Source organism: Stegostoma tigrinum, chromosome 17, assembly GCF_030684315.1.
Source record: "Stegostoma tigrinum isolate sSteTig4 chromosome 17, sSteTig4.hap1, whole genome shotgun sequence".
In the NCBI taxonomy this organism is placed as follows: Eukaryota; Metazoa; Chordata; class Chondrichthyes; order Orectolobiformes; family Stegostomatidae; genus Stegostoma; species Stegostoma tigrinum.
In genome coordinates, this window is record NC_081370.1 from 42,993,680 (window position 1) to 43,006,752 (window position 13,073).

The 13,073-nt window shown below is 41.3% G+C and overlaps 1 protein-coding gene across 1 annotated transcript in view; it reads right to left on the reverse strand.

The window, feature by feature from the left end:
* Window positions 1-1,149: 1,149 nt before the first annotated feature.
* LOC125459383 (uncharacterized) overlaps window positions 1,150-13,073 on the reverse strand; it is a 131,684-nt gene continuing 119,760 nt past the window's right edge. The window contains exon 4 of the mRNA XM_048545789.2: window positions 1,150-3,920. Coding sequence (XP_048401746.1) covers window positions 3,533-3,920 — 388 coding nt within the window. The 3' untranslated portion in view covers window positions 1,150-3,532. The remainder of the gene's footprint in view (window positions 3,921-13,073) is intronic.

Consider the following 13,073-nt stretch of genomic DNA (forward strand, 5'->3'; position numbering starts at 1 on the left):
ACCTGGGCCTGAAAATGATTTTCTGACCATTCTTGAAATTCAAGGTCATTATTAACATAGACAATAAACCATTGGTCACCCTGCTCAATACTAAAGAATTGGCAAAGATGTTACCCACAAGACAGAAGTTTAGCTGAGAACATGAGGTTTGATGCTCCCATGGAGTATGTCCAAAGAAAACAGCAAACCACTATGAATGTATTGTCCTGTATTCCCGTGGGGAGGCTCCCAAAAATATATATTTTATTGAGAATGTGGAATCCTATGCTTCCTTGATTCCCAAGTTTCCACAAGCATTAACCCAGAAAGAAGATGAAATTAGCCCAAATAGAACAGATTGCACAGATATGGCAGCTCTGTGTTAAAAGATAGAAAGCCTATGTCTCTAGTCATTGTTTGCTGAAACTGTACATTGAATAGCAATGCTACCTCAATCTCCTGGATGGCCATACAGTCTATGATGACAGAGTTGACATTCACAGAGCCCTGAAGCTAGACACTCTTCAACTATTAGATTAGGGGCATGTGGGCATAACTAACTGCTGAGCCAGAGCCTGCAATTCAGTTTGGTGTCAGGAATCATCAAAGCTATTGAATATGTGATTTTCAATTGTATAACTTGTATAATCCATAGGCAAGAGCAGTGAAAAAACTTATGGGATCATTGTCCCCAACTTGACTGTGGGGCCTTTATTGTAACTCCATGCACCATTGGGTTGAAATCTCCCAATTATGAAAGTTGTTAACGTTTCTCACCAATAAATACTAACCTCAACTTTCAGTGTCGAATTCCCATGAGACTTTGTAATCCTGTATATTGTTTGTCATTCTGTCCAACTAAGTTTAATCATAAATGATAGATTTATCTACTGTGGTTTTTGTTAAAAGCATGAATAAGAAAATTGGCTCTGATATTCCAAAATGTCCTCCCAGACTTTAAAAAAAATCACTGAAATCTTATTCATTGTTAGAAACTTATTGAAGTATTTTATTGGTGGATATCAGGAAAATTTAAATGAAACATACATTTATAACTTTGCAATACTATTTAGCTATTATAATAAGTGTACACAGTATCAGGTAAATATTTATTGTTGAGTTTGAAAAAGCATTGAAAGTTAAAACAAAACTATTTTCTAATTAGTGCATTAGTAAAATAAAAGCCAAATATTTAGCATTTAATAATGAAAAGTGTTTACAATTACAATTAAATCAGCAATCATCTTGACCAGCGACTCTCAACAAGAAGGGGAGAATTGACCCCTTTTTCAAATGTATGAGGTAAGTGGGAGAATAAAAAGAAAAATGAAGGAATTATCAGGATGCGTCTAAATTTGGGCATCAAAGTTTAGGAAGGACATGAAGCATTTAGAAAGGGCGCAGAAGAGTTTCAGTAGAACAGTTACAGGGATAGGAGATTGTAGTTATGTGGAGGGACTTGTAAAGTTGGGGTTGTTCACTTTTGTAGTGCTTAAATTATGAATGGCTTGGTTAGACTAAATAAAAAGAAGCCGTTGCTAATGGTGGAAGGGTTTATAACAAGAGGTCACAAATTTAAAGTAATTGGCAAAACAACTAGTAACATCATAGAGAACATCATTCTTGCACGAGTGATTAGGATTTAGAAAATATTCAGAGTTTGACAGGGTGGTGGAAATACATTTGATAGTCACATTCAAAAGAGAATTGGGTAAAGAAGACAAAATTGCAGAGATATAGGGAATGCAACAGAGAATGAAGGCAGACAATAAATGCAGAGATGAAAAAATTAGTCATGTGTAGATGCTAGACAAATCAAGATTATTCTCTTCACAACAAAGTAATACAATTTAAGAGGAGATTTCATAGAGGTGTTCAAAATTGAGGTCTTTAATATCTTAAATAGAAAGAATCTGAAACATCTCTGCATTCTCCTCAAATTTCACCTTCCCACACAGTTTTATGTCATCTGCAAATTTTGTGATATTACATTTAGTTCCCTTGTCTAAATTATTAACATATGTTGTGAATAGCTGTGGACTTAGTGCCAATACTTGTGGTACCCCAATAGTCACTGCTGCTATTCAAAAAAAGACACATTTATTTTTCATTTCCAGTCTGCAAACCAACTTTGTGACCATACCGATATAGTGCCCCTACCCCATGCACTTTTATTTGAAACATTAATATCTTATGGGGGCATTGTTAAAAGCCTTCTCAAAGTCCAAATAAACCACATCCATTTGCTCTCCCTCATTAACTCTATGAGCCACATGCTTGAAGAATCCCAGCAGATTTGCCAAGCATGATTTCCCTTTTGTAAATCTTATCACTTTGCATACATGTCATGTTAACATATTCAATGCTTAGCAGTCTTGCAGACCTTCCTGCATGCTTCCCCCACTTGCCTATTGACTTTGTTGATCAATGCACTTCAAAGAGATAGATTTTAATAAGCATTTTAAAGAAGACAGATAGAGTGAGAAAAAGTTGAAGATGAGAATTCCAGAGTGTGAGGCTGAGCAGCTGAAGGTGTGTTCGCCACAGATGGAGTGATCCAAACTGGGAAAAAGCCAGAATTGGAGAAATGCAGAGTTGTAAGGATAGAAAGGGTTACCAGCAAAGGGAGAGGAGAGGCCATGGAGACAGTTGAAAATAAACATTAACATTTTAAAATACAGGAATTGCTGGTTTGGGCGCCAATGTAAGATGGCTAGCATGGGATGGATAGGGGATAATTAGAATGACAGACAACTGGAGAGTGGAGGTCCTTATTGTGGACTGAGCAGAGGTGCTCAACAAAACGATCATGCAATTTGTATTTGATATGAGCCCAGTGGAAAAGAGATCGCATTGTGAAACCGGACCACAGCTTGGATGTCAAAAAGAATTATGATTGCAAAATTTCTCATGCCAATTAAAGATCTTCGTAACATCATCTATTGGATAGGCACCGGAGCCTTTAATGTGAGATGGGCTAAACTATCTGTTGTGATGCCTTGAGCAAAATCTAGGCACACGAATGAGGGATCAAGGAGTGGAAGGATATAGTGCGAGGTGCAGATGAAGTAATTGGAATCTTCTGAGGAGCAGAAACACTGGGAATTGACTGAACGACATACTTCAGTGCTGTAAAATTTTATGTAATGTTTAATGACAGTAATCTGGTACACTTTTTGATTTTTAGAAGTATTCAGGAATCTATATAGCTGGTTGAAAGGAAATAGTAGATTTATATTCAGATCAGGTTTGCAGAGATGCCGGAAAATTATTACACGGCAGCCGAATATAGTTGACAGAATTAATTTCTCACAAAACCCAATTCTACAGCTGCTCCTTTGCCAAGGCTTTAATTTGCTCTTAAAGGTAAATTTGGCTCGGAGCTGGGGACGAGGTCCTCGACTCCAGCCAAAGCTGCCAAGAGATTGTGATTGCATAAGGAACCATCAATGGGTACGAAACTGGAGAGATTTCTCGGGTAACTTTCCAACTTGGCAGGCGTGAGCAGACGCAAAATTTACCTTGCAAGAGAAATGCTTTTTAAAGCATTTGATTAGGCAGCTCTTGGCTGCATCAGAATTTTTTCGAGTTGCTTCCGGAAGTGTTCGGGCAGCTCCTTCGGCTTCTCGCTGGCTGCATCTACAAAAACGTGCGTGTATCTTGCTGTGGTGCAGGCTATGATCTCGAAGCCGGCCAGTAACGGGCTGCCTGAGTAGCACCCGTCGGAGAGGGCGTTGTAATCCAAGGACAGCGAGATTCGGCCACGGCGCGGCTTGAACAGAGCCGCCCGGTAGGTCACGCTAGATCGGCCAATCCTTTCCACCCCGAGGGCTGCCAGGGGGTTCTGAGGGAACATCATAGGTGCGTGGAATGAGCATTTGCAGCTCACGATAAACCCCACCATCGACGAGGTCTGGCGATTTGCATTTAATCCGCAGTACCTGGTGAGCAAAGGGATACTGCATCATTACAGATTCTATCGTTGTGCCACGTTCCATACATAATATCAGCCGCGTCAATATCGCCTTGGATCAATCAATAGCTCGCCCCCAACCTCCCGTTCTGAGGAAGGGTCGCTGGACCTGAAACTTTAACTTTTTTTTCCATCACAGATGCTGCCAGACCTGCTGAGCTTCTCCCGCAACTTTGTTTTTGTTCCTCCCATTTTAGTTTCAGCGTGTTTTATATCCCCAATTTCCATCATTGGCAGCTGTGCTTGTAGTTACCTAGGCCCTAAGTGCTGCCATTCCTTTCTTAAACGCTCTAATGCTTTCTCCTTCGGAAGTCACACCTGTTCTAACATTTCCTTACGCGGCTTGGTTCCTTTCATATTGTCTGATTACATTCTTGTGAAGCACCTTTCGATGTTTTGCTGTTTTCATGATTCTACTTATAGCGTATGTCTATTGATGATTGCAAGACTGTTATGGGTTCAAGCATCATTCCAGTACCCTAGCACACAATCCAAGGCTGAGAGCGTACAGACTTTAGAATAGTACGGCATAGGAACCGGCCCTTCGACCATGACATTGTCCTGAACATGATGCCATCTTAAACTAGTTCCTTCTGCCTGTCCTTTGTCCATATCCCTCCATTGCTTGCATATTTATATGCTTATTGATAAGTGCCTTAAATGGTCCTATGGTATCTGCCTCCACCACCACACCTGGTAGTGCACTCCTGACTCCTACCACTCTCTGTGCAAAAGCCTACCCCGCACACCTCCTTTGAAATTTTTGCCTCTTGCCTTAAATGATTGCCACCTTAGCATTAGACATTTCAAATCTGGGGAAAAGATTCTGACAAGTCAACCCTATCTATACGTCTGATACTGTAGACATGTTGCAACCTTCTAAAACTGATCTTCAAAAGAAGCACCATCAGTCTATTGAAGGAGGAGAAATGAGCTCACATTTGATATCCATACCAAAAATCTTCCTTCAAAAAAAAAGTTGTACGTAGAATCACAGAATCCTTACAGTTGAAAGCAGTCCATTTGACCCATCATGTTCACACTGACCCTGCGAAGAGCATCTCACCTGACCCAACTCCCTATCCTATCCCTGTAACCCTGCACTTCCCGTGGTTAATCCACCTAACTTGCACATTCCCTTAACACTATGGGCAATTTATCATGGCCAGTCCACCTAACCTGCACACTTTTGGACTGTGGGACGAAAAAAGGTCACCTGGAGGAAACCCACACAGACGCAGGGAGAATGTGCAAACTCCACACAGTTGCCCAAGGCTGGCATCGAACCCGGGACCCTGGCTCTCCTTGTGTCTGTCTGGGTACACGATCTCATCTCAATTACTGTCCAATGTTGAGGCAACTGGCCTGGGAAGTGCTGAGTACACTTTATTATAAAAACTGACTTTGCACAGCAATGAAAACATTGTCATCTTGGTGCCCTTTGGGATCTTCTGAACCTGTGAACAAGAATAGGCTCTCTCACACCTCATGTTGATCAATTAGATTGTATCTGCATTTTAACTCCATTTACCTGCCTTGTATCTACATCAAGCTCAGGTTTGAGATTTTCAGTTTACTGTCCCCAACTCCATCCCAGCATTAACAGCTCTTCGAGGCAGCGAGTTCCATATTTTCACTACCCTTCATGTAAAGAATGACTTCCTGACATCATGACTGAAATATAATGTTCAGGTTATGCCCCTCACTTCATGAATATTTAACATGAGGAAATAACTTCTATCCACAATTAAGTCCTTTGAAAATCTTTAACACTTCAATGAGATCAACTATAACCTAGCGTCTTCAATGTACACAAGCCTAATCTATGCAACCCATCCTCAAAATTTAGCATTTTTGCCCAGTTGCAACATTTTAATATGTACCAATCAGACCACTTTTGGAGAGAATCCATGTAAAGATGTAGGGATAATGGAGATATTTTTGATATTGGTTTTAAGGCTTCACTTTTTAAAAAACAGTCAAATACAATTCACAAAAAGTCAGATTCACATTATGACAAGTTTAGCTCTTCTTACAGCAGTGAGGATCCACTGATAAGAAAGGGCACACACAAAAAATATGCACACAGCCACATCTTCCTTTAAAAGCCAAGAAAACAGCATGATGTAGGGATTGATAATTGTTCCACATTCAATAGAAAATTTTAAAAGCTTAAAGCATGACTTAAAACCTAGACTGAGTAAACATTTTGACCCAGTTTGATTCGTTATCAAGACTCACTCTCTTGGAGTTTGAGAGGTTCAGGTACTATGTAGAATTCGACAGTTATGTAAATTTCTTTAAAATTGACGAGGCTTGTCCTCCGAGGGAAATTAACTGAGCGAAACCAAATTTGGTGCATGAAAAGTGGGAACTCATGAGAAGTGAGATATCACACAAATGCCTGAGATATTTATTAAGCAACCCAAAGGCACAGCAAGTCACAAGGAGCAAACTGGGAGACAATTCAATTCATTTGACTAATTAGGTGTCAAGTTCAATCAAGTAGCTTAAAGTGTCTTTCACACATTGGGGCACAAAGGTAAATATTACTTTTAGATGATCATTCTAAATAAAATGTTTATTCTAACAATGATATTTTAAACTGAATTCTCTACTAAAAATAAGTAGATTTTCTCTTTTTTTCAGGATCTGTTTCATGTTTAGTATTTCCACCAGAACTTGAATTTGATGTTTGGTTCTTTTATAAATTTTGATTATAGTTCAAAGTTTCTGTCCTCTCACATAATCCGTTATATCCCTAACTTGAGAACTCCGTTCCATATTCCCTGTAATGGGGAATTACATTACTGAACCATAGTAATATTGAGAAACTATAATTTAGTATTAACTTATCAAAAAGACCATCTAGAATAACCTCAGTTGATTCTTTTACTTCAGGAGAGATAGATTGTTCCTTTAGATCTATCTAAACATCTTTTAAACTGAATTTCTCTAAAATTGAGGAGTTATCTGAAAGGTACTCCTGATCTGAGCTTCTCCAAAAAAAGGGGGCTAGGATTACAATACAGCACAGTGGTAGTTCATTGCATGCAAATGACTCAGCTATTTTGGAGGAAATGTAATAATGCTCCAAACCATTTTTTTCAGAACATACAATAGGGTAAGTTTGCTACAGGCATGGCCTGTTTTCCTGAGACAGAGGCAGGCGCTGAGTCCACTGAGCCTTGTGGTTTAATGGGGAAGCATGTAATTGAATTGTATTGTTGAAACTTTCAATCGTTGGGTTAACAACATTGAGTTAAGACCTAAACTGGGAACACAGAGTGTTGCAGTGAATCCAAGTATAGCCATCAGTACGGTGCTTCATCATGGTTTTTGTAATGGCTACAATGTGTACCATTCATAATTAGTAGGTAACAGCTGTAAAATAAGTTGAATAAATAGTGGGACAAGTAGGCAGCAATGCTGAAGTTTCTTGTTCCTTGACTCAGCTTTATTAAATAAGTCATGTAATAAAACTGAGAAGAATAAATAAAACAAATCCTATCCGTGATTTTGCTTTCTGTAATAATTGAATGACACAATACAGAAGGAAAGGGGAGGGAGGTCGAATGCTGGCTCTCAAACAGAGAACTATGGTATTTTGTGAATGAGACTTGGAGCTGAATCTTGTGCATCTTTGGCTATGTGCCCTTAGCATTGAGTTGTCTGAAGGATTCCACCTCAAGGCCTAGCAAGACTTCTCGTCATATTTTACCAAACATGTTGCATTGACTACTGACCTTGCCCCGTGGTGTCCCTAACATCTGATTCTGGTTTCATCACTGCTCCCAGAACAACTCGTCACTCAGTGGGTATCTGCTGAAAGAACGGTACACAATACGCCTGAACCATCTTTGAACAGCTGCTCAGGACTCAGACAAGCATTGTCAATCTGACATTGCCCTATCTCTGAGTGATCAAGGACTGTGTGCAGACTGTGCATGTGACTGTAATTACCAGGATTCCATGACTGACAGCAGCACCCTTTAATGTGATTGAGGTCCATCCACTACTAGTTTCCAAGATGGCTATTTAGATGGATACAGATGTGGTGTATTTTTCACACAGGAAGCTGGTACATGCTGTAGGTGTTAGATTGATGTCTCAATGTGACATACACCAAGATGTTACTCCTGCCCTAGACAGGTCTCTATTGACAAGCATGAAAAGCAGCCATTGTATGTGCCTATGATAAGAGCTCCTCAGTACAATAGTATTGATAGTCTTTGGCTCTGGCTGAAGCACCAATGTGCTAACAGGCATAGCATGGTAGGGACTGTTAATGAAAGGCATGGATGCAATGAGCATGCAGATTAAGTGCTAAGTTACCAAGCATTTACAGAGCAAGCAAACAGGCCTGAAATGTTGTCTATTCCTGTCCTTGCATTGAATAACTATCCCTGTGTGCAGTGTACCTGCTGCAGCCTTTTAGTGCTAGTTGCTGGTGCACCCTGCACCACCAAAGTCCATCAATACAGAATATGGATCAAGCTGTACTTTGATTGCGTGCAACATGAAGATCCTTCAGAGCAAGCAGCAACTTGAAGTCACCAGTTAACCACTCTGGTTTCCCCAATATTTTGCTCAGTTTGATGACATAGAAAACTGAACATTGACGAGGAAAATTGGGTTGTCCTCAAGCCATTTAAAAAACAAAATCTCACTAACTCGCTGCTACCTATTGAGAAACCCATCACACCACTTGTGAGAACCATAAAAAGATGGAATGAGATACTCCTGATGTCAAGACAATCTAATGCTGCCACGAATCTTGCTGTAGCCCACATTGCTCAGGCCTTTAAAAGTTTCCACCCATTGTTTAACATTCTGAGTTTAATCAACATTGCAACTCAACTTAAACACCAAGAGTCAGTGAACAAAACTGCCCATCTAGCTATCTGACATTGATTGAACATCAGACAGCCAAATGCTACTGCATGTTAGAATTAAGTTTTGGCCTTTCCAGTGACATGCATTCACATTATAGAATACGACTGCAGCTGCTGCAAAGGGAGGCAGCTTCACTGCATTAATTTGTTATGGAATTAAATTACCGAAACCCAGTTTTCCTTCCTGGTTTTGATGCAATGAGAACAACTTCAATTTTGTCCTTATCAGATTACAAATATTCACTAATGCATCTTGTGTTCAAAAGCATAAGGTTAGCACAGTACAACGATCTCTATCTGCCCTCAGTAAAGAGCAGTGCTGTGTACATCTCCCAAGCTTCTGTCCTTGTCTGGAAGCAACATGCTCCTGTCCTTTCATCAGCTGGAATTATATTCAGAAAGAACAGAAAGATTTTCTCCAACTCACAATTGCTGGCCATGTCTTCAGCTACGTCAGCCTTAAGTTCTGGAAATTACCTCAATAGACATCTCCAATCTCTCATCTCTTGAAGTACATCCTTAAAACCTACCTCTTACACCATGCTTTTGCAGCCTGTCCTGGAATGTCTGATAAAATGCAATTGATTAGCAAAGTTAACTCTATTTCTTTTTCCACTGGCGTTAACAAAATCTGTTGAGTATTTGTAACCTTTTCGTTTCTTAATTTCATATCTGCAGCATATGCAATATTTTAACTTTCTAGTGTCTCTTTTAGTAACAGTGTTTAAATTTTGAGTAATATAATCAATCTACTCCCATGAAGCACCCCGTGAAATTCTGCTTTATTAAAATGAGCTTGTGGTTGAGTTAGTCGTGGACAAATCATTTTGTCCACAGGAGTCTTTAGTAGAGCACATGGGTCCATGAGTGATTTCTGCAATGAAGCTACAAAGGATGCAGATAAAGCAGAAACACTTAAGTTCCACTTCTGCAACTGAAGTCTCTTTGGTCCACATGCTCAGATAAAACTCATAATGAAGAGAAACATTCCACCGGCCAAAGGGTGGATAGACAAATTGTGCAGATTTAAGGTGACTGTTGTGTGTACAAATTCATTTAAACCACAAATGTTATGATGCAGGAGAAGATAGCCACCATTCTGGTCTAACTAGAATATTCTTGTTGAGCACAAAATAGGAAGCTTATTGCATTACTGCAAACATTTGCAGGTTTTTTGAATATGACTTGCATTGTTAAATAGACCGTTAGGAGCAATAACTGCAGGTGTATCACCTATCAACTCCTTTCCTCTTCAAGCAAATCTTCATGGCATCAGCACTGTAGGTCATGCTTATTACATTCAATCAAGTATTATGTTTTTCAGACCAGGTCATATCAACAGAACGTTTAAATCCCACATGCACTGAAGGTGGGTCAAAACATGTCTGAACAGGCTAATTACAACACTGACACAACACTGACGACTACAACACTGACACATGAACTTAATGTGGCAAATTAGTGTAAGGCGTATGGTAGTAGAGATGTAATGGTAAACATTTCGGGGATATTTCAGAAAGCATAGAACAAATGTCTTTCAAACGAAAAAAATTCCAAGGGAAAGACTCAAAATCCATGATTAACTATAAATGTTACTGAAATGAAACTTTTAAAAAATTCCTATGATGACAGGTCAGAATATTTAAAAACTGTCTAAAAAATTAATAAGAAGGGAAAAATAGATAGTAAGCTATTTAGAAATATAAAATCAGTAAGAGTTTCCATAAACAAAAAGCTAAGTTAATAAAGTAATTGACCACTAGAAGGTGAGTTGGGGAATTAATGATTGAAAATAACAAGATGGCAGATGAATTGAAAAGGTATTTTCCATCAGTCTTCATTTAGAAATACTGGGTCTACAGATTATTAAAGGAATAGAGATGGATTTTAGTGGAGTGATGTGCTCTTCCTGTTGGATGTGGGAGATGAGGGACTATTTCAGTGTTCCTGGAGACTGTGTTTGCAGGAAATATGTTTGGAATCCAGATGGATCCCATAGATTGGTTGGAGCAGCAATCGGAGGCAATGAGAAATTTACAGGAGCCAGGGAGCATGATGGATGGCAGTTTGAGGAGAGTAGAAAAGCCGCAGTTACAGTCAGATAGATGGGTTATCATTGGGAAAGGTAAGAGTGGTAGGCAGGCAGTGCAGGAGTCTCCTGTGGCTATCCTTATCTCAAACAAGTGTGTTGTTTTGGATAAAAAAACAAAAGAACTGCAGGTGCTGCAAATCTGGAACAAAAACAGAAGTTGCAGGTAAAGCTCAGTAACCAGGAAAACGTTGGTTTATATGCAGAAAAGAGCGAGGGAATGGGGTAGGGAGTAAATGACAGGATAAATGTCGAGGATAGGATAAAAAGCGAGAGAAGAGCTCTTGGATAGACAAAGGAATTGATAACAAACTGGCTAGGAGGGTGAATAGCTGTTAATGGGGACTTTTAGTGCCTAACAATAGGTAGTGTGTAACGGCAGGCTATGTGATTTTAAGGCCTGTGTGTGGAGTAGGGGCCTAGGACCTGGGACAGTTTAGGCCCTAAAATTAGTGAACTCGATATCGAGTCTGGAGAGCTGCAGGGCACCCAAGTGGAAAATAACATGTTGATTTTCCAGCTTGCATTGTGTATTGCTCGAAAACTGCAACAACTTAGAGACAGAGATGTGTCAGTGATAATGGGAACTGCAGATGCTGGAGAATCCAAGATAACAAAGTGTGGAGCTGGATAAACACGGCAGGCCAAGCAGCATCTCAGGAGCACAAAAGCTGACGTTTTGGGCCTAGACCCTTCATCAGAGAGGGGGATGGGGTGAGGGAACGGGAATAAATAGGAAGAGAGGGGGAGGTAGACCGAAGATGGAGAGAAAACAAGATAGGTAGAGAGGAGAGTGTAGGTGAGGAGGTAGGGAGGGGATAGGTCAGTCCAGGGTAAGATGGACAGGTCAAGGAGGCAGGATGAGGTGGTAGGTAGGAAATGGAGGCGCGGCTTGAGGTGGGAGGAAGGGATGGGTGAGAGGAAGAACAGGTTAGGGAAGCAGAGACAGGCTGGGCTGGTTTTGGGATGCAGTGGGGGAGGGGCCGAGCTGGGCTGGTTTTGTGATGCAGTGGGGGGAGGGGACGAACTGGGCTGGTTTAGGGATGCAGTAGGGGAAGGGGAGATTTTGAAGCTTGTGAAGTCCACATTGATACCATTGGGCTGCAGGGTTCCCAAGCGGAATATGAGTTGCTGTTCCTGCAACCTTCGGGTGGCGTCATTGTGGCACTGCAGGAGGCCCATGATGGACATGTCATCTAAAGAATGGGAGGGGGAGTGGAAATGGTTTGTGACTGGGAGGTGCAGTTGTTTGTTGCAAACCGAGCGGAGGTGTTCTGCAAAGCTGTCCCCAAGCCTCCACTTGGTTTCCCCAATGTAGAGGAAGCCACACCGGGTGCAATGGTATCAATGTGGACTTCACAAGCTTCAAAATCTCCCCTTCCCCCACCGCATCCCAAAACCAACCAGTTCGTCCCCTCCCCCCACTGCACCACACAACCAGCCCATCTCGGCCCCTCCCCCTACTGCATCCCAAAACCAGCCCAGCCTGTCTCTGCTTCCCTAACCTGTTCTTCCTCTCACCCATCCCTTCCTCCCACCTCAAGCCGCGCCTCCAATTACTACCTCCCACCTCATCCCGCCTCCTTGACCTGTCCATCTTCCCTGGACTGACCTATCCCCTCTCTACCTCCTCACCTATACTCTCCTCTCTACCTATCTTGTTTTCTCTCCATCTTCGGTCTGCCTCCCCCTTCTCCCTATTTATTCCAGTTCCCTCTCCCCATTCCCCTCTCTGATGAAGGGTCTAGGCCTGAAATGTCAGCTTTTGTGCTCCTGAGATGCTGCTTGGCCTGCTGTGTTCATCCAGCTCCACACTTTGTTATCTTAGAGATAGATATATTGTCCAGGGAACATGTTGGGGTATTAACGTGGCAGTAACTGGAAGATCAGGGTCTATTTTGTAAGCAGAACGTAGAAGGTTCTACAAAGCAGTCACCCAGTCCACGCTTCATTTCCCCAATGTAGAGGAAACCACGCTGTGAGAAGCAAATGCAGTAGACTAGATTCTGGGAAGTGCAGGTGAGGTGTTGCTTCATCTGGAAGGTATGTTCAGGCCCTTGGATACTGGGGAGGGAGGAGGTAAATGGGCAGCTGTTGCACCTTCGCCGGTTGCAGGGGAAGGTGCTACAGGGCGCGG